Consider the following 22,995-nt stretch of genomic DNA (forward strand, 5'->3'; position numbering starts at 1 on the left):
GAAAAATATCCTCGGGTGAGAATTTAAAAAAAAAAAAAAGATTCTTGCCCAGCTGTTGTGGCTCAGTAGATTACCAACCCATGCACTGAAAGGTTTCTGGTCTAATTCCTGGTCAGGGCACATGCCTGGGTTGCAGGCTCCATTCCCGGTGGGGAGCAAGGGGCAAGAGGGGGGCAGCTGATCAATCTTTCTCTCTCACTGATGTTTCTATCTATCTCTCCTTCTCCCTTCTTCTCTCTAAAAATTAATAAAAACATTTAAAAAACAAACAACAGTGATTCTTACCTTTAAATCAAAGATTTGGCTGAACTGCAGAATAAAATATCAGAGTTGAAACACCACTAACAGTCTACATGTATTTTAAACAGCACAAAAAAAAGCTATTTATAAAAAAGTGCTAGAACAACTATTCTACTATATTACTTTATTTTTTAAAATCTTTAAGAATATAGGTAAAGATTTTCTAAGGATATGAAGGGATATTTTCATTTTACTGTTATACTATAATACACTAGATGAAAAACATTATATGCCCTAAGTAAAATTGGAAAACTTGTCTGCCTTTGAAGTTCAGTGGATATCCCTTAGAAATATATAAAGTCTAATGTATAATAAATGCAACTGGTTAAAATGCATTTTAAAGTAGCAATTTAGATATTGTAATAAAACTTATTAGGCTATGCTATCTTTAAATCTTGGCAAATTTTAAAAAATGCCTGATATTAAAAATAGCGCCCTGGCCGGTTTGGCTCAGCGGTTAGAGCGTCGGCCTGCGGTACAGAGAGACCAGGGCTCGGTTCCCGCTAAGGGCACGTACTTCGGTTGCAGTTTGTCCCCGGCCCTGGTTGGTTGTGCGGGTGGCAACCACTCGATGTGTCCCTTCACATCGATGTTTCTCTCTCTCTCTCTTCCTCTCTCTCCCTCCCGCTCTGTCTGAACAAAAAATGTCCTCGGGTGAGGATTAAAAAAAAAAAAAAAAAAAATTAGCTATCTTGAAGTACCATAATCATTTTGTTAAAGTTTTTAATTCTTAGCATTTCTGACCTCTTACAATTAATGGCTCTTAATAATGAATCTTTTGCAAATGAACTATACTTGGCATAACATGTTTGGTAGGTCCTCTAAACTTCCTTTCCAAAAATAATGGGGACTGAAATAGCTCCCTAAAAGTATCATTCTTTTTGCATTTTCAACAGAAAATTGCATGATTCTATGAACCTCAATGTGCTTCTAAATCCAATATTTAGGAAACCAAATAAAACAGCCATTTTGATCAAGCCTTGAAAAAACTTTGCCAATACACAATCTACCTAGAATAATCACAATTTCAGTTAGCATAAGCCAAACACAGTGCTATGGATTGAAACTTACCATGTTTGATGCATTCATATGCTGTATCAGTTTAGAATCAGGAACAATAACTTGTGGCGCTGCAGCTATTAAAAACACAAACACACATGTAAATAAGGTACCATGAGGCCATTTCATAATCATAAAAATGCTAGACAACGCTGAAAACTTTTTTCATGCTTTTGACATTTTTTTCATTCAACTACACTCAACCATTTGATATCTCAGAATGTTAAAAATTTCCATAGTAAATAACCTGATAAAACCTACGTCTACTGGAAAATACCAATTCAAAAATAGATGTGAATAAAATAGACTTTAAAATGAAGGCCATAACTAGAGACAAAGAAGGCCAATACATAATATTGAAAGGATCTATCCAACAAAAGGATATAACCTTGGTAAACATATGTGTACCCAACATAGGAGCACCAAAATACATTTAAAAACTTCTGTAGGACTTCAAAGGAACAATCAACAGCAATACAATCATAGCAGGGGACTTCAACACCCCACTGACATCACTGGATAGATCTTCTAGACAAAACATTAACAGGGAAACAGAGACTCTAAATGATGCACTAGATCAAATGGATTTAATGGATAGCTACAGAGAATTATATCCAAAAACTGCAGAATTCACCTTCTTCTCACGTGCACATAGGACATTCTCAAAGACAGACCACATGTTAGGACACAAACTATGTTTCTAAAAGTTCAAGAAGACTGAAATCATATCAAGCATCTTCTCAGATCAAAATGGCATGAAGCTAGAAATCAATTACAGCAAAAACATTCAAACATATGGAGGCTAAATAGCATATTATTACACAACGAATGGGTTACCAAGGGGATCAAGGAAGAAATTTTTAAAATTCCTGGAAACCAATGAAAATGAACACACAACAACACAAAATCTATGGGAGGCAGTGAAAGCAGTCCTGAGAGGGAAGTTTGTAGCATTACAGGCATACCTCCAGAAACAAGAAAAATTTCTAATTGACTTTCTAACCTTACAACTTAAAGAACTAGAAAGTAAACAAAAAGAAAATCTAGAGCAAGTAGAGAGAAAGAAACGGTAAAGGTCAGAGTAGAAATAAAAGACATAGAAACGAAAAAAACAACTCAAAAGATCAATGACACAAAAAGCTGGTACTTTGAAAAGATAAACAAGATTGAAGGACCTTTAGCCAGACTCAACAACAAACAAAAAGACAGTACCCAAATAAACAAAATCAGAAATGAAAAAGAAATAACAACTGACACCACAGAAATACAAAAAAATCATGTACAATTGTACACCAATAAATTGAACAATCTAGGTGAAATGGACATATTTCTAGAAACACAGTCTTCCAAAACTGAACCAGGAAGAGACAGAAAACGTGAACAGACCATAACAACTAAGGAAATTGAAGATGCAATCAAGAAACTCCCAAAAAAACAAAAGCCGAGGCCCAGATGGCTTCCCAGGGGAGTTTTACCAAACCCTCAAAGAAGATCTAATACCCATTCTTCTCAAACTATTCCAAAAAATCCAAAAAAGAAGGAAAACTTCCAAAGTCATTTTATGAGGCCAGCATAATTCTAATTCCAAAACCAGATAAAGACACAACAAAGAGAAAAAACTACAGGCCAATATACCTGATAAACACAGATGCCAAAATCCTTAACAAAATATTGACAAATCGGATCCAGCAATACATCAAAAAAATTAGTCACCATGACTAAGTAGGAGTCATCCCAGGGATGCAAGGCTGGTACAATATTCGCAAATCAATAAATGTGATACACCACATAAACAAAATGAAAGATAAAAAACCATAGGATCAGGTCAATAGATGCTGAAAAAGCATTTGGCAAATTCCAGCACCCATTTCTGATAAAAACACTCAGCAATATGGGAATAGAGGGCCCATATCTTGACATTACAAAGGCAATATATGAAAAACCTACAGCCAATATCATACTCAATGGGCAAAAACTAAAAGCAATTCCCTTAATAGGAACAAGACAGAAATGCCCACTTTCGCCACTCTTATTTAACATAGTACTGAAAATCTTAGCCACAGCAATTAGACATGAAGAAAAAATAAAAGGGATCCAAATTGGAAAGGAGGAAGTGAAACTGCCATTATTTGCAGTTGACATGACATTGTACACAGAAAACCCTAAAGACTCCATCAAAAATCTACTAGACTTAATAAATGAATTTGGCAAAGTAGAAGGATACAAAATTAACATCAAGAAATCGATGACATTCTTATACACCAATAATGAACTCACAGAAAGAAAAAATCCCATTTACCATTGCAGCAAAACCTTAAGATACCTAGGAATAAATTTAATCAAAAAGTAAAGGACCTGTTCTTAGAAAACTAGAGGACATTGAAAAAAGAAATAGAGGAAGATATAAAAAAGTAGAAGCATATACCTTGGTTCATAGATTGGAAGAATTAACATCATTAAAATGTCCATACTACCCAAAGCAATCTCTAGATTCAATGCAATCCCCATTAAAATACCAACAACATATTTCATGGAACTAGACCAAATACTCCAACAGTTTATATGGAACAGAAAAAGACCCTGAATAGCCAAAGCAATCTTGAAAAAGAAGAACAAAGTAGGAGGGATAACAATACCAGATATCAGGTTATATTTACAAAGCCACGGTAATCAAAACAGCCTGGTACTGGCACAAGAACAAGCATATGGATCAATGGAACAGAAGAGAGAACCCAGAAATTGACTCCAAACATTATATTCAATTATTATTTGACAAAGATGGCAAGAGCATACAATGGAGTAAAGACAGCCTCTTTTAACAAATGGTGTCGGGAAAATTGGACAGCTACATGAAAAAAAAAATGAAGATAGATCACCAACTTACATCATATACAAAAATAATCTCAAAATGGATAAAAGACTTAAATTTGACTCCTGAAACCATAAAAATCCTAGAAGAAAAAGTAGGCAACAAAATTTCAGACATCACATGCAGCAGAATTTTCACTGATGCTATCTATACCTAAGGCAAGAAAAACAAAGTAAAAAATTAATGAATGGTAGATCAAACTAAAAAGCTTCTGCACAGCAAAAGAAACAACCATCAAAATGGAAAGGGAATCCACTATATGGGACAGCATAATAGCCAACAACACATCAGATAAAGGGTTAATCTCCAAAATACATAGAATACTCATACATCTCAACAAAAGGAAGACAAAAAATCCAATTAAAAATGGGCAGAGGAGCTAAATAGACACGTCTCCAAAAAGGACATACAAATAGCCCTGGCCGGTTTGGCTCAGCGGTTAGAGCGTAGGCCTGCGGTCCGGAGAGACCCGGGTTCGGTTCCCGCTGAGGGCATGTACCTCGGTTGCAGTTTGTCCCCGGCCCTGGTTGGTTGTGCGGGTGGCGACCACTCGATGTGTCCCTTTCACGTCGATGCTTCTCTCTCTCTCTCCCACTCTATCTGAACAAAGAATGGAAAAATGTCCTCGGGTAAGGATGATAAAAAAAAAAAGGACATACAAATAGCCAAGAGACATATGAAAAAATGTCATAATCACTAATCATCAGAGATGCAAATTAAAACGACTATGAGGTATCACCTCACACCTGCCAGAATGGCTGCCATCAACAATTCATCAAACAAGTGCTGGAGAGGTTGTGGAGAAAAGGGGACTCCAGTACACTGCTGGTGGGAATGCAGACTGGTGCAGCCACTATGGTAAACACTATGGTGTTACCTCAAAATATTAAAAATTGAACTTCCATTTGACCCAGTGATCCCACTTCTAGGAATACATCCTAAGAAGCCTGAAACACCAATCAGAAAGAATATATGTACCCCAATGTTCATAGCAGCACTATTTACAATTGCTAAGATCTGGAAACAGTCCAAGTGTCCATCAATAGTTGAGTGGATAATAAAAGCTGTGGTACACAATGGAATACTATGCAGCTGTATGAAAGAAAGATCTCTTATCCTTTGAGATGACATGGAGGGACCTGGGGAGTATTACGCTAAGCAAAATAAGCCAATCAGAGAAAAACAAATATAACATGATCTCACTTATTTGTATAATATAACGAACAAAACAGACCCAGAGACATAGAAGTAGGGTACTGACTGACAAACCTCAGAAGAGTGAGATGGGGCACATGGGGGGAGGGGGGGAGGCGGAGAAGGAAGAGATAAACCAAAGAACTTATATGCACGTATACATAACCAATGGATAGAGACAACAATGCTGGGGGAGGGGAGGAAGGAGGATGTCAACCGGGGAAAAAGGAGAAACATCTGTAATAAAAATAAATAAAAATAAAAAATAAAAGATTTGAATAATATATACCCTAAGGACTCAAGGAAACCTGGGAACAAGAAGTAGTGAGAAATCTATCACCTAAACATATACATTTCTGTGCCTTCGTAAACTGAAACTATCTTGCTAACTTAGAAGTAACGATTTTATTGACATAATATTACTGTTGGAATGAGTGATTAACCCATTAAGAATTAATTCAAGAAGTTAAAACTAGTTTTTGTGTGTTCTTTTTAATCTACATCGCCCTTTTTCTCTCAATTTGACAGTAGCTAGAATCTTGTTACTTCCACCAACTTCTGAAAAATACAAATAAAAAATGGCAACATTACTTAAGTATAAAAGGAATTAAGTGTTTGATTCCGCAAATTTCAGAGAACAAACAGATAATGCCATTATCTTAATGTTCTCTGAGTGAAGAAAATCAAATTTAATTTATGATGACCTAAAATCCTAGTGCCAGGCTTGAAGACAATAGGAGGAACAGTCATCAAAACAGATGAAAAGGATAAAATTATTTGATGGAAGGTATAGAATAAAAGCAAGTATTAGAAGTCTTACTTGATATAAACAGTACAATAATCCAGATAAACATTTCTCTACTGTGCATTGCCATCTATATACTCTCAAATGAGGCAAATAGGTAACTAAACAGTTACCTTAAAATAATCTTTATATTTACCTTCATTCCCCTCTCCAATAACAGAATTTACAAAACTCAAGTGCCCAGGAAGTTTTATAATTAAATACAGTAGTCCATCTTTATTTGCGGGGATATGATCTGATAACCAAGAGAGCTACTACATATATAGCATATACAGCATGGATCACTGGACAAAGGCATGATTCACATCCCAGACAGGACAAAGCAGGACAGCTCGAGATTTCATCATGCTACTCAGATAGGCACACAATTTAATATTTGTGAACTATTTACTTCTGGAAGTTTCAATTTAATATTTTCGAACCACAGTTGACCACAGGTAATTGAAACTGAGAAAAGCAATACTGCTTATAAGGGAGGACTACTCTAGATGTTTGTCATGACAAGAAAACTTACTATATGTAATGAATAAAGCTTTTTAGCCTTTTCAGGGTCCAGATATTCCCGAGCTTTGAAATGTTCTAAGAGCTACTTCACAAAGCCCTTGTTAAGGATTCAGTGAAAAAAAAAATCTAGCCCTGGCCAGTTTGGCTCAGCAGTTAGTGTTGGCCTGTGGACCGGAGAGTCCCGGGTTCGATTCCCACTAAGGGCATGTACCTCGATTGCAGTTTAACCCTGGCCCTGGTTGGGGTCGTGTGGGTGGCACCACTCGGTGTGTCTCTCTCACATCGATGTTTCTCTCTCTCTCTTCCCTACTCTCTCCCTCCCACTCTATCTGAAGATAAATGCAAAAATGTCCTCGGGTAAGGATAAAAAAAAATAATTAAAAAAAAATCTAATAATAAAAACAAAATCTATAAAATGACTTGCAAAGTATAAAGCAGTATGGACACAGTCTTTAAATACTTGTTTTTTCTTACCTTAAAAGCAAGTAATATAAATGAAGGCATGTTACATATACACTCTTCACTTAAAAGAAATCTGATTCAACCCTGGCCGATGTAGCTTAGTGGTTAGATTATTGGCCTGCACACCAGAGGGTCACGGGCTAGATTCCAGTCAAGGACATGTACCTGAGTTGCAGGTTTGATCCCCAGCCCTGTCAGGGTCGTGAGAGAGGCAACCAATCGATGTGTCTCTCACACATTGGTGTTTCTCTCCCCGCCCCCACCTCCCTGTCACTCTCTCTAAAACTCAATGGAAAAAATATCCTCAGGTGAAGATTAATAAAAAAACAGAAATCTAGTTCAATTTAGACTTACATAAATTACTAGAGAATTGAAATTTCAGATTGCCAAAGTATAGTTACAAAAATAATCTAATGTTTAAGATATATTTATAAAGACTAAACTTAAATATGTCTTTGAAGGAAAAACTCAGTTTCATAAAGAAAGCATACTATAATTTTACTATATAAAACAATGAAACAAACCTTTATAGAGCTGACTTATTTTAGAAAATCCACCATTAGGTAGTCTTTTCAAAAGAAAGTATCAATAGACTTATCTGAGTATGTTAGGCTTTCAGTTAGTGAATTCCTTACCTTTACTATAAAATAGGATTCACATTTTATACAAAGTTATTTATTAATACAAACACGTATATCGTCCTCAACCAATAGAAAGGAGAAACCCAGAGTATTTCTCTTCTTTGAAAATGACAAATTTCATTTCCAAGTTGTAAGCAGGAAAACATTTCCAGTCTCACCTTGCTGTGACGCAGGAATAAGGACCTGCTGAGTCTGCGCTTGCTGAGGTACCTTAGGCTGTGGTTGAGCTTGCTGGTGGTGGTGGTGATGGTGATGCTGCTGCTGCTGGGTTTGATGCTGCTGTTGAACTTGCAATAAAAGCTGCTGCTCTTCTGAATGGAATCCATCTACTGCCCTAGACTGCATTAGTTTATTCTCCCATAGCTAAGGCAAAGAACATTAAAGATTTCTAAGTGAAAGTCAGGAAAGGTATGTCTGGACTTAACATCTTATTTATTAGTCTGTGTATAAAATCCTTCCATTTTCAAAACTGATACAACCACCAAAAAATAAATAAAAATAAAAATCAATCTCTAATTCTTACCCAAGTGTAGGAAATAATAAAAACTTTTTAAATATCTAACCTTATTTTTGCTACCTTATACAGTACCTAAAGAATTTTTGTTTCTTTTGATATCTTCAACAAACTTTCTACAGTAATTCCTTAGTTACTAGGCAGATTCTCTCATAAAAGCAAATTTTTAGTAATCAAAGAAAACCCTTTTTGTACCAAATCTATTAACTATTTTTATGAAAATATTTCCTTAATACAATGTTTTCTAACTCTTAAAAAAACATACAAAACAGCCCAGCCGGTGTGGCTCACTGGTTGAGTGTCAACCCATGCACCAAGAGGTCGCTGGTTCAATTCCCAATCAGGGCATATGTCCAGGTTGTGGGCCCAATCCCCAGTGGGGGGCATGCAGGAGGCGGCCAATCTATGTTCTCTCTCTTCGATGTCTCTCTCTCTCTCTCAAATCAATAAAGAAAAAATATTTTTTAGAAAAACATACAAAACAAATACATCCTCTCTTTATCTGAACAATGAGAAACATTACAGAGGTAATCCTCAAGTTAAAAAAGCCCAACATAAGGAAAAAAAAAAACAACTCAAAAATGCCTAATGCTTTTACAGGTATTCTCAACTTCCCTCCTCTACCATTATGACAAGGATTGACGATTTTTTTCTGCTTAGCACTTCTATTTTTCTTTCTTTTTTTTTAAATGTGCCTCAGGCATGAAACAGCTCTGGCCACCAATATAGGCATCAGGCTAGGATGAACCAAGGACCGTACATCTGCTTTGCCCCTGATTGATATAAGAGCAACACCACCAATCAGGTGTCTCCTTGCCCAATGCCAGGAGGTTCTATTTTTCTCATTGCACCTTAAGAGAATTTCTGTGACAGGGGAAAAAAAAAAAATCAGGCCCTGGCCAGTTTGGCTCAGCAGTTAGCCTTGGCCTGTGGACCAATGAGTCGCAGGTTTAATTCCAGTCAAGGGTATGTACCTTGGTTGTGGTTCCTCCCCAGCCCTGGTCAGGGTCATGCGGGAGGCAACCGGTCAATGTCTCTCTAATACAATCCTTCTCCCTAACACGTTTCTTCTCCACCAAGTAGTGTTTAATCAAGATAGCCTCAAGCCTTGTAAGCAATTGCCAAAGTCACAAACTAGTCCTGAACTAGTCCTGGCTAGGTAGCTCAGTTGGTTAGAGCATCATCCCGATACACCAAGCTTGTGGGTTTGATCTCTGGTCAGGGCACATATAAGAATCAATCAATGAATGCACAAATAAGTGGAACAAGAAATTTTTTTCTCTCTCTCTAAAAATCAATCCATAGATTTTTAATAAATAGAAAAGAAAGTCACAAACTGTTCCTTAAAACATATAAATGAAATTTAATTCAGTCATTTTGTACACAAGGATCTATATATACTTTGTTTTCTCCCCTAGAATCTAATCTTGGGATATTGCCTAAATCACCCAAGGCTTCTATCAGATCCTTTAAGAAGTTCCCTTTGCCATACTTACAGAGATTTTTATAATCCCCTAATAACTCTACCTGTTCTAGATTTGTATCTACATGCTACTAACAATTTCAGCACATCTCTAATGACTTAATAAAAAGGTAAACTAGCACTGGCCAGTTTGGCTCAGCGGTTAGAGCGTCGGCCTGCAGTCCGGAGAGACCCGGGTTCGGTTCCTGCTAAGGGCACGTACTTCGGTTGCAGTTTGTCCCCGTCCCTGTTTGGTCGTGCGGGTGGCAGCCTCTCGATGTGTCCCTTCACGTTGATGTTTCTCACTCTCTCTCCCTCCCATTCTATCTGTACAAAAAATGGAAAAATATCCTCGGGTGAGGATAAAAAAAAAAAAAAAAAAAAGGTAAACTAAAGGTCCATTTCCCAGAGCAACTATTCCCGTAGTAGGTTTAGTATTTAGACTTGATTGAAGACTATTCTTACAGAGACAATACCAATATCTGTCTAATGAGTTGTTGTAAGGCTTAAACAAAGTATCTATACAAAACATGTATCACAGTCTAGCATAAAGTCAGTGCTCAATAGATGTTAATTATTATAACTACAGTTGTGGTAATATTAGAGCATTACACCAGAAATCAGGAATCCAGTTAGTTCTGGTCTGGCCACTAATTGGCTTTGTGGACAAATAATTTATCTTTCTTGGGCATTTTCCTCATCTAAAAGAGTACAAGTTGGATTAGATTATACTTCCAAACTTACTTTCAGCTAATAAATCTAAGTCTCTATAAACTGCAGATTAAAAACAGCTAGGGTTCGCCCTGGCCGGTTTTGCTCGGACGTTAGAGAGTCGGCCCACGGACCAGAGAGTCCCGGGTTCGATTACCACTAAGGGTACTTACCTTGGGTGCAGTCTGTCCCCAGCCCCGGCTGGGGTCGTGCAGGTGGCAACCAGTCAATGTGTCTCTCAAGTTGATGTTTCTCTCTCTCTCTCTCTCTCCCCCTCCTGCTCTATCTGAAGATAAATGCAAAAATGTCCTTGGGTGAGAATAAAATAAAAACACCTAGGGTTCTTCCTAGGGTTACAAAGGACTTTTTTCTTTTTTTGAGAGCCCACGTTGTGCCTGGCTCATCTCTGTAAAGTGGGCACCTAGCATAGCACACAGTACCAAATAGGGACATAATGCATTCTATAAAACCTTGCTTCTATCTGGCTGAGTGGCTCAGTTGGTGGAGTGTTGTCCTGTGCACCAAAAGGTTGCCAGTTTGATTCCCAGTCAGGGTACATGCCTGGGTTTCATGTTCAATGCCCGGTCATAGTGCATACAGAAGGCAACCCATCAATGTTTCTCTCTCTCATGGATGTTTCTCTCTCTCTCTCCCTCTCTCCCCCCACTTTCTCTCGCTCTAAAAATCAATTTTAAAAATTCAAAAAAATATTGTTATACTTTACACATGCAGTCTACCATCTCTATTAAAGAACTCCTTCAGGGCAGAAACTATGTCTTATTTGGGAGCTGATGAAATGACCAAGAATTTACCAGATATTTACTATTAATACAAAGTAAAAATGAGAAAACAAACTACTGTTTTCTAGAATACTGTTTCTCTTTAAGATGCTGCTGACATTTGGAGCAGGACAATTCTTTCTGTGCAGGGTAGTACTGCTGGGAAGTGTACATAAAATGCAACATTCCTGGCTCTAACCTACTAAATGCCAAAGGTGTTCGCTAGACATCACAATAAGCAAATATGGCCCCACACATTTTCAACTGCTTTTCGGGGATGCAAGGAAAGGAGTGTTGGAGCAGTCCACTGAGAATTGATATTTACTAAGTACCAAATACTGTTCTAGGTAATGTAAAAAATACAAGAATAGTACCATATAAATATTTAGCATTAATCTTGTAATATTAAATAATGTAAAGTTCAAATTAGTTAAATGTTCAATTTCACCACCCCCTCCCCCTCCAGGAATAAGAATTTATTACATTTATATTAAATGTAAACAGAAGTTATATATTAAATTTTGTTTTCTAAAATTAAAATCCCAGCTTACTGCATCCAGATCAGACCACTGGATATTAAACACTATTCCTTAAAAAAAAAAACAGTAACAAGAAAAGACATCAGTCATGATGAATTATCCTGGTTAGTTTGACCTGGGTGCAAGCAAAGTATCAATCACATCTCTCCGGCCAGAATCCAAAGCAGTGGGCATATTTCTCAGTTCATACACAGCAATGTGTGTATAATTTTTTTTATCAAAATATTCTCTTGTTTAAATATTAGCTATTTAAAATAAACAATGTAACACTGTTTGGGCAACAGTAATCATATTAAAACTGCTGAAGACCACAAAGAATATCAAATTGTTATTTATTTATTTTGCTTAGACAATAGGAAAAACCCTTTTTTCTCCTCCTTTCTAGTACTCTTTTTGCCAACACAGTAGCTATTGTTTCAGGCAACCCTACTTCAGCAATCTTTGCCAATTCTCTGAAATCAGACATGGAGAAAATTCATTTTCTGTTTCCCCAATGATTCAGATGTACCTCTGTATACCATTCTCACTAGACTACTACTAAATTCTTACTTTGTAAATAAATTTATGTACAGACTCATTTTTCACACAAAAAATCCGGTAAGATAGGTATTATTATTATCTTTTTACAGAAAAAAAGAACTCAAGGTACACGAGGTTATGTAATTTATTTATCACCACCAACTAATAGCACACAAAACTGGGATACAATCCAGGCAGTCTGCCTCCAGTATTCACAGTAAGGGTTGGACCCTGAGAGTGAACAATGAAAAGTCCTTTAAATTTTTTATCTTAGACATCTCACTTGCCTCACCCTAATCCCAATTCTGGCATAAACTCTGACCTCTAAATTGTACTGCTGCTATCAGAACAGGTCTAGTCACAACACTGGTACCTTCCTTTTTACTGATAAGTATTATATATGTCATCTGGTGACAAAAAAACCTAAGTTCAAGTCTCTATCACTTGTGAAATGACTCTGTCAAAATATACTCCATCTGGGTCTATTTACTGACCTATTAAAATGTGATTAAATCTACTGCTTCCTGGCAGTATTATGGGCTAGAAATTCTGAAGGATTCTCCTAATTTCACAAAACATCTAGCTACTGGATAAAACATAAGAGAACTGCATTTCTTGCCTCCCTAGAAATGATGTTTGGGAAAAGAGCTTCCCCCAAAGGCAAATGAAGTAGAACAATAAATTATTCAACCTATAATCCAAGTATTTATATATAATTAGAATATATTTAGAATAGTGGGTCTCAATCAGGGATGGTTTTGCCGCCCTCCCGCCCCAGGACATTGGCAATGTCTGGAGACATTTTGGGTTGTCAGAACTAAGGGGTGCTACTGGCATCTAGTGGGCAGAGGCCAGTCAGGCTGCTAACATCTTACAATGAATAGGACAGCCCTCTCCAACAAAGATTAGGTCCAAAATGTGAGTAGTGCCAAGGTTGAGAAACCTGATCTAGAGGCAGATAAACTGAATTTCAGATTTGTCTTCAAATTGAGGAAAGTCTTCTTACTTTGTTTTACTGAGAAGAAAGGCTATGTTGTATATTTCCCATAGTGCTTGCTGTTTGGATATGGTTAGGTATGACAGTCTAGAAATCAGGGTGATTTTATCATTCACTTTAAGAGGATTTGTAGACTATCATTCCCACACAATTTACATTCAAATATAGATTTACTGAAAATGAAGACTATGTTTTTTATGCCCTTTCTATCTCCCATAGTCTACACAGTAAAGTAGGCCCACAGTGTTTCAAGAAATGACCTCGAGAATAAGGTTGAATTTTTTTTTTAATCACCTCCCTTCATGCATTATCTAGAGGAGTGGGGAACCTTTTTCTGCCAAGGGCCATTTGGATATTTATAACAGCATTCTTGGGCTATACATAATTATCAACATAAAAATTAGCCTGCTATATTTGATCAGGCTAATTTGGTAAGACGTGTGATGTTAGCTGGTATTGATTGCTCAGGCCTTACATGGCCTGTGGGCAAGACATTCCCCACCCCTGAAAACATCAAATTACATGTGCTCTCATTACTCATCTTAATTCATAATCTAATTCACCAATGAATCCCTCAAAGCCATATGGAAGCTTTTGATGAAAGTGTGTGAAATGCCCAAAAGGAGGAAGGAGCTGGGACTAATGACAAAGTCCTTTATAAACCATAAATTATAAAATTAGTATTAGTTTTTATTAGCAAGAATGTCTAAACCGGCAGGGTCCACTACAGTAGCCACTAACCACATATGACAATTTAAATTGAAACGAATTATAATTAAATAAAAATTCATTTCAGTCCCACTAACCACATTTCAAGTGCTTAAATAGCCATATGGGGCTAATGGCTACCATAATGGAGAGCATCACCACAGAAAGTTCTATTAGATAGTGGTGGCTGTCAAAATGTTAAAACTAGGACACATTCTGGAAATTCTAATGAGATCCTGAAGAAATTAGCGCAGAGAATTAGAATATCAAACTCATTTAAATCTAACGGTTTTATTTTTAGTCCACTTACAACCAACCCAGAATAGGAAAGTATGCCCCATTTAAAAAGAAAACATAATAAAAATATTGAACTACTTTGTTCAGTTAGATTCTGGAGTCACATTTTTTATTTTATTTAATTTTTTTGGTTAATTGTCACCCAAGAATATTTTTTCTATTGATTTTTAGACAGTGGAAGGGAGAGAAAAAAAAGAGAGAGAGACATCGATTGGTTACCTCCTACATGCATCCTGACCGGGGCTGAGGATCAAACCTGCAACCCAGGTACATGACCTTGACCAAGAATCAAACCCGTGACACTCTGGTGCATGGGCCAACGCCCTAACCACTGAACCACACCATCCAGGGCCACATTTGTCATTAACCAGTTAAATTAAATAATTACTGAATGCCAATCACATATGCCAGGCACTGTGGAAGAAACTGGGGATTCAAAGTTGAATTAAGTCACAATTTGTGTAATTAAAAACCAACCATTAGCCCTGGTCGGTATGGCTCAGCGGTTAGAGCATCAGCCTGCAGTCCAAAGAGACCTGGGTTCAGGTCCCGCCAAGAGCACATACCTTGGTTGCAGTTTGTCCCTGGCCCTGGTTGGGTCGTGCGGGTGGCAACAACATGTGTCCCTTTCACATTGATGTCTCTCTCTCTCCCTTTCCCTCCCACTCTATCTGAACAAAAAATGGAAAAATATCCTCAGGTGAGGATAAAAACAAAAAACAAAAAAAACAACCATTAGCCCTGGTCAGTTTGGCTCAGCAGTTAGAGTGTTGGCCTTGGACCAAGGAGGCATGGGTTCAATTCCAGTCAAGGGTATGTGCCTCAGTTTCGGTTCAGTCCCCAGCCCTGGTTGGGTCGTGTGGGATGCAACCAATCAATATGTCTCTCTCACATCGATGTTTCTCTCTCTCTCTCCCTCACACTCCATCTGAAGATAAATGGAAAAATATCCTCAGGTAAGGATTAAAAAAAAAAAAAAACAACCAACCATAAAATGTTAGTGTATAACCTGTAAAACATATGTAAATATATTGTTTACACATTCTATACTATATACTATACATATATGTGTATGTATATATGTATGTGTGTATGTGTATATGTATGTGTATACATATATTTAAAAAGTCAAATGTGCCCTGGCTGGTTTGGCTCAGCAGTAGAGCGTCTGCCCATGGTCCAATAAGGCGCAGGTTGAGTTCTGGCCAAGGGCACGTGCCTCGGTTGCGGTTTGTCCCTAGCCCTGGTCAGGGTCATGTGGGAGGCAACCAGTGGATGTGTCCCTCTCGCATCGATGTTCTTCTCTCTCTCCCTCCCACTCTATCTGAAGATAAAGAGAAATATATCCTTGAGTGAGAATAAAAAATAAATAAAAAGTCAAATGTAATAAAAATGCAGGTGGAGCTATTTGGTCTCAAAGACAGCTCATTCTCTTTGTGGAGAGAATGCCTTATTCTACTGTGATCAGTATTTAAAACCAATTCTCCAGACTTTGTGAAAAGCAAGAGTACATAACAAACAATCTGGACTGAACACTAGTTTGACCTGGGGTAAATTAAAGTCTTTGGAATTGATTTTCTACACCTAAAAGTATCATACCTTCTACATAAGATCACAGAAGGAGGATAACTGAAAAAATTTTATGAGTATAACATAAATTGTAAAATATTCACTCCATATAAAACAAAGAAACCAAATTAAGTTTATTTTCTTCTTATTCATTTCTGAGATATTCTATGTTGTTTGAGCAGTTTATACTGTACTTCTTCCAACTCATGTCTCAAAGTTGGCATTCTTTCACTTGTAGTTTTACAACTTTTCAGTTTTAGTAACCATTACATTTCTCTCAAGATAATTATCTCCTCATCTCACTTAAACCTATATATTTTTGCTTCCTCACATAGGCAGGTTCTTATTGAAAAAACTATACAGAAGTTGCCCAGAATAAAATGCCTAAACACTCTAAGATATATTTCATCATCATAATAAAGGTGAGATTTACTTGTAAGTTTCTAAATTGCAGCCTCCACACTTCCACTGAGTGGATAAAGATCATGACATATGTCCCTTAGCATTCATTAACTGTGATAACTTATTTGTACATAGTTCTAAATGAGCTCAAAGCCCAATTTTTAACCCAGAAGTTTTAAAATGCTTTGGTTTCAGGATCCTTTATCACTTTCAGAAATTACTGAGGTCTCAAAGAACTTTTATGAAATTATAACTAAGATTGAAAAAAAAAAAATGTTTACTATCCTCGGTTGGGTGGCTCTGTTGGTTGGAGTGTTGTGGTCCTGTACAAAAAGGTCGTGGGTTTGATTCCTGGTCAGGGTACATACTTATGCTGTGCGTTTGATGCCCAGAGTCCGGGCATAGGGGAGGCAACTAATTAATGTTTCTTTCTCTCTCTCTGAAAATCAATGAACATATCCTTGGATCAGGACTTAAAAAAAAAAAAAAATGTTTTTTTAATGTTTACTAATTCATTTAAAAATAGCATAGCCGCCCAGCCAGTGTGGCTCAGTGGTTGAGCGGTGATCCACACTCCAAGAGATTGCTGGTTCGATTCCCAGTCAGGGCACATGCCCAGGTTGTGGGCCAAATCCCCAATGGGGGGCATGCAGGAGGTGGCTAATTGATGTTCTCTCTCATTGATGCTTCTATCTCTCTCTCCCTCGCCCTTCCTCTCTCTCTAAAACCAATAAAGAAAAAAATAAAATAAAAATAAATAAAAATAACATAGCCATTACTTATTAACATAAATTTTTTGTTGTTGTTTTTTAATCCTCACCCAAGGATACCCTTCCATTGACTTTATTATAGAGTGGAAGGAAATATGTGTGTGTGTGTGGGGGGGGGGGGGAATCAATGTGAGAGAGAGACATCAATTGGTTGCCTCCCAAATGACCCCTACCAGGGCCAGGGATCAAACCTGCAACCCAGGTACATGCCCTTGACCGGGAATTGAACCCGAGACCTTTGGTCCGTGGGCCAATTCTCTAACTGCTGAGCCAAACTGGCCAAGGCTTTTAATGAAAATAACTATATGTACCAAATAAAATTTAGTGAGAAATAGCTTAAGGAAAAATAGCTAGTGTCTCATATCTGTTTCTGCATTCACTCTGACACTTTGATTCAAGCATGTGAAGGAAATTGCCTTCCCACAGCCAAGTAACTGGGAAAGGAAAAAGTATTTTAAGTGATGGTTTCTTAAAAGTTAGCTTGCAATGTAGAATCTGAAACCATATACCAATGAACCTAACATACTCCTCAATTAAAATCCATTAATTTATCTTTCACTTTGAACTGATTCTGCAAAATCATGCATTGGTCATTTGGAAATAAGAGCTCAGTGAATTATGCAGATATGTCAAATGTTAACACATTCCATTATAGAATATCAGACATTTGCAATTCTTAACATGGACACTAATCTCATCTTGACCTTAAGTAAACACCTTTTTGACATTTAGCACGTCAAAATGGGGAGCATATATAAATAATTTTTGCTGCATATGGAATAGTTATCGCAAGGAACAGCACATGTGCATTTGAGTTGAGAGCAGAACTACTCACTTTTCACAGAACACTTTTACTGAAAATGTGACAAACTGATTATTTGGATTTGGGCATTTGGTCAACTTCATGGTCCTTGAAAGAGCCTTGGTAAAACCCAAGAAGTCCACCGACCATACTTTGAGAACCATTGTCCTGAGCAATAAGGCAAATATATTCCACAATTTCATGAGTCATTACACCACCAAGATGCTAAACAAAATATCTAAATATTTCTGCTTAAATCCAAGAAAATTCAAAAGACAGAAAACCAATTCCCAAATTAAAATATATGATAAATCCCACATTTCAGGGCCAAAATAAAGAATCATACTCAAGAACATGAAATTCTTTTTCAAACACTTATTCAATCTCCACAACATAAACAAATTTTAGAATACAGTACATCAGTACATTAAAACCATAAAAAAAAAAAACCTGATAGATATATCAATTAAACCATAAATGTACATTACTAACTGTCCATTAAAAATAGCTAATGCTATGCTATTGCCAGGCACTGTGCTAAGCTTTATACGGTTACTACATTTAATCCTCAAAACAAACTTCACGATAAGTACTACTAATTCCCATCTCACATATGAGAAAAGAGAAATATAAGTAGTTTGCCGAAGGTGAGAGGAAGAATGATGGCAGAATTGGGATTTAAAACAAGTAACCTTCACTTAACTATACTCCTGCAACAAGGTCAAATGTCCATCCTATGGAAAAATTATTATGAATTAGTCTCTGGCTAAAGATAATTTTTTTTTAAGTGGTGTGGTGTGGGGGGGTAAACTCACAGTTTTCAGTTCCATCAGAACTTGTTCATCAACTCCATCATCCAAAAAGATGTCTCTCACATCATTAATAACATCTTCGATCACAGATCTGTATAATTTAGGCTTTAAATGAAAAATAAAAGACGGTTGGAAAAGATCATTTTCACAAATTTAATGTAATACAATAATGTCTCCAACTACCTACAATTTATTTTAGAAGATACAACTTAAAGATATGGCCATCCTAGAAAATGTCATTACCTTGGTTACACTGGATTATTTGGTGAAGGCATATTTTAATAAAAGTTTTAAGACTAATGCAATTCATACAGAAAAAGTCCTTACACATACAAGGTCATATAATTTCCAGTTTTAATTTCCTATGTTGTAGTCAAAACACCTAATGTGATCCAATGCTTTTTGGGTTGCTACGTCTGGTTCCTATTACATCTGGTTTGACCCCTATTATATCTTAAAAGCCTGTCACAGTCGTACACTTTAGAGAACCGTACATACTACAGTCATTTGCCTGGATATAATCTGAACCCAGTGACTATTCAAATTTTAAAATCACCTAACTTTTCACTGTTGTTGTTTCCTAACCTCTGTTTTTGTTGCCCAGTCTATACTTTTAAGATTATCCCATTAAACTATTCATATACCCACAATAACAGGCCTCAGAATCCCAGAGGAACAAAGCATGCTGATCTCTTTCCCAAAATGTCTCTCATTCTACTAATGCTCAGTTGATGCTATGGAACAAAATCATGAATAACCTTGATGTTTAGTTTTTAAATTATTATTATTACTATTATTATTGGTATTACTTGGGGGTAGAGGGATAAGCTGGCTTCTAGAAGGTTGCCAGAAGGATAAAATGAGAAACACTTCTAAAAGTATAATGTATCCCCTCATTCACAGGGGATATGGCCCAAGACCCCCTGTGAATGCCTAAGACCATGGACAACACTTAACCCTACATATACTATGTTTTCTCCTATACAATACATACCTATAATAAAGCTTAATTTATAAATTAGGCACAGTAAGAGATTAACAACAACTAGTAATAAAACAACTGCACTATAATACAACTTATGTTAATGTGGTCTCTTCCTCCCCCTAAAATTTAATTTTTGAAAAACTTCCCCAAAATTCCACCCACAAATTTGATGCCTTTCCACCTTCACTACGCAGTTATCACACACTGTGGCCGTAACTTTTGCAGTCTGAGGTACAACAGAAAAACTAGCACAAATTTCTTTTTCCTTTTCCACAACTTGAGATTAATTTGTAGATTTTAGTAACCCCAGCACACATTTTACTTTATTAAAGTTGAGAACTTTCACTTTTTCACTTAAAGTACTTTGCAGCTTTTCTTTTGCATGTCCAAAATGCCAGTAGCACTACTCTTTTGCTTTGAGATCATTCTTTTGTAAAATAAGGGTTAGCGGAACATAAGCACTTTGATACTGGAACAGTCAATAATGAGAGGGTAGCATATACAGCATGGATACTGGGCAAAGGTATGATTTATGTTTTGGGTAGTACAGAGTGGTGGGAAATTTCACACTTATGATTGTTTATTTGTGGAATTTTCCATTTAATATTTTTGAACCACAACTGACCACTGGTAACTGAAACCATCAAAGTTGGAGAACAGAACAATTTGTTCACATCCTAATGTTAGACAAAAGGAGGTTTGCATGTCAGAGTGATAAAAAAGCTTGTTAAAATTCCTATCCATTACCACACAGAGTTAAGATTAACAGCCTTTTTTTAATGCTTTGCCATTATTTGTGGTCTATATCTTGCTTAAGGTAAATTTACTGGCTACCCAATAAAACCAATGGTTTGCTCTCATAAGCAAACGCAATCTTCTAAGAAAATGTGCCCCTGCCTGGCAAAAATTAAGAACTACTTGTTCCTTTTCATTACAACCAGAAAGACAATTCATTTATCTGGGTTCTCACCTTTGCTGTTCTATTCACTAATTTGCTTTTTTATTTTGCCTAACCTGCCTCTGTGAACTTTAAATTATTCATGTATAAACTGTGCATCTCTACAGTGCCTACTCTTATTGTAACATTCCAATTCTATACATAAGGAAAGCAAACATGGCTGTGGGTATCACCTTATCTGTAGATTTAACTACTAAGTTACAAATATACATTTCTAAAGTAGTTGGTCAAGAGGTCACCCACAAGTAAATTACCCCAAATTGACCAATTAATGAATTAATAAACATTATAGCTGAAGGAAGGGTAATATGTATTCTTCATGAAGCACATATATAAAGAATAAGTCAGGAGGAACTGTTCATAAATTGAAAAACCCTCAAAATACTTAAGTTTTTAAAAGTATGGGGGTACACAGCACTATTTGAAGTAATTTCCAAATTATTATTTAAAATGCTAAACTTGAGCCAAAGTTTCTGCCTTTTATGAAATTCAAATTTAGGATGTTTATCCTGGTTTTCAATACACAGATATTCCAAGCTTAAAGGGTCATAGTGCATTATCTAATGATTAATTAGAAGGTTCCTTTCCAGTATTAGCCCCTTGGTACAATATTAAAAAATAAATTGTATTAATTTCTATATTGCAATAAAAACACCATATAAATAGAACTTTAATTTTTTTAAATCTAGTTTGCAGAAGCCACCTCACTCTCATTACTCACAATTTTCCTATACATAAACGTATTGTGGACATAAGATCCTATGTTGAAGCTTTGGGCATTTAATCTATTTCTTTGAAAAGCATCATCTTTTTGATATTTATTACAGAAAAGCATAATGAAATACTAGGAATTATACTTCTAACATATTTCCTGAATACTTGATGAACAAAATACTAACAAAGTCAAGTCTTCTGCGTCTAACAGTTAACATAGAAGGCAATTTTTAAAATTCCCAGCAATAATATACACATATCTTCTAATACAAAATGTTTAGACCTCTGAGCTAAAATTCTACATAAAAAAATAAAAATAAAATACAAAGGGACAGCAATTTTATTTTCTCCTAACAAAGACGGCAAATCCCATCCCAGCTGCTGCATCAAAACAAAAACGTAGGGCTCTGAAAGCAGCCTCCGTTTAGTGCGAAATTATAGTATAAGGAAAGGATCTAGAATTGAGCTGAGCTCTGCACGAGCCTGCCACTCGCCCAGGGAGCACGCACCTCCCAGCCCCGCTCTCAGCAGCTCTCACTATTTAAAGCCGGATCTGGTGTTTAAATGGAGAGGCGGTGACGTAGGCCTGAAAAGCACCTTCCCATCCTGGCAGAGTCTATATTAGAGAGCGGCAATGGCTCTATATAAACAGGGCAGCCAAAGGGAGGAGGACCACAAGGCTCAGGGACTGAAAAGCAGGGTAAGCGGCCGCAGCCATGATGGATCGACCCGAGTCGCCAACGGTACGGAGTCGGGCGGCCGCGGGCTTGTCTGCGGCATTTGGGACCGGGCAAAAACGTGTTTTATTGTCACAATAAAAATAAGAGTGGGGTGCACTAGTGATCACATTGCGTTGGTGACTGAAAAGGTTATTTATGTGACTGCTTTTTGCAAACCTACGTGATCGCAAGTAACCAAAAAGGGACAAACGGGGAGAAGTAGGCAAATTTCAAGGCGAAAGCTGGGACATTTTTGACCACTGCAGGCTTTTTCTGTTTGCTTTGGTGCTTTTGCTAGTCGGAGATACCATGGGGGTTTTGCTTCCCCTTCGCCATTTTACCGATTCGAAAGGAACCGAGATAAAGTGCTTTTCAACCTTCGTCCTCTTTTTTTAACATAAAATGGCCCCAGTGAAGGCTCCCTAAGCACGACTGCCAGAAACACCCAAAGTAACCCCCAAAGTAGCTATGAGCCTTCCACTGCATTAAAGTGGATCACGGTGGTCTTGGGAATTCGCCCAATTCCCCAGGCGCGGTTCTGGTTTTGAGGGTCCTCGGGGAGCCCTTCTCGCGCCAGCGCGGCCGGGCCGACTTCGAGGGGAAGCGCCGGCTCCCCTCCCGCCCTCCCTCCCGGCGGCCGGGGTCTGGGGCCGGGGCCACGCGTTCGCCCCTGCCCAACGGCCTCCGCGGCCCGGACCGCCCCGCGGCGGCCCCAGGCCCCGCCGGCGCCCCCCGCCCTCCCGCCGCCGCGAGCCCCCGGCGCCCCCCCGCCCGGCGCCCCGGCCCGCTCCGCCCGAGGCGGGAGGCGGGAAGCGGCGGCGGCCGCGCGGGCGGCTGGGGAGAGTCGAGGCCGGGAGTCGCCACCGTCCCCACCCCCGCCCGGTCCGGCCGTTGCTGCCGCCTG

General features: G+C 37.7%; 1 protein-coding gene, 1 non-coding gene and 1 pseudogene across 5 annotated transcripts in view; all 3 read right to left on the reverse strand.

The window, feature by feature from the left end:
* GTF2A1 (general transcription factor IIA subunit 1) overlaps window positions 1–22,995 on the reverse strand; it is a 52,597-nt gene that overhangs the window by 29,123 nt on the left and 479 nt on the right. For 3 of the 4 annotated variants that reach the window (XM_036274573.1, XM_036274566.1, XM_036274591.1), the window contains exons 2-5: window positions 18,719–18,820; window positions 7,993–8,197; window positions 1,372–1,436; window positions 286–309 (exon numbers count right to left, since the gene is read on the reverse strand). In XM_036274573.1, the coding sequence (XP_036130466.1) occupies window positions 286–309; window positions 1,372–1,436; window positions 7,993–8,197; window positions 18,719–18,820 (396 nt within the window). The remainder of the gene's footprint in view (window positions 1–285; window positions 310–1,371; window positions 1,437–7,992; window positions 8,198–18,718; window positions 18,821–22,995) is intronic. The other variant, XM_036274582.1, reaches the window with a different exon arrangement.
* On the reverse strand, window positions 6,032–6,174 carry LOC118622624. Its single transcript, XR_004958098.1, has one exon. It is a non-coding gene; the product is annotated as a small nucleolar RNA SNORA79 (small nucleolar RNA).
* Window positions 9,036–9,180, reverse strand: LOC118622579 (annotated as a pseudogene).

This window comes from Molossus molossus, unplaced genomic scaffold, assembly GCF_014108415.1.
Source record: "Molossus molossus isolate mMolMol1 unplaced genomic scaffold, mMolMol1.p scaffold_m16_p_1, whole genome shotgun sequence".
In the NCBI taxonomy this organism is placed as follows: domain Eukaryota; kingdom Metazoa; phylum Chordata; class Mammalia; order Chiroptera; family Molossidae; genus Molossus; species Molossus molossus.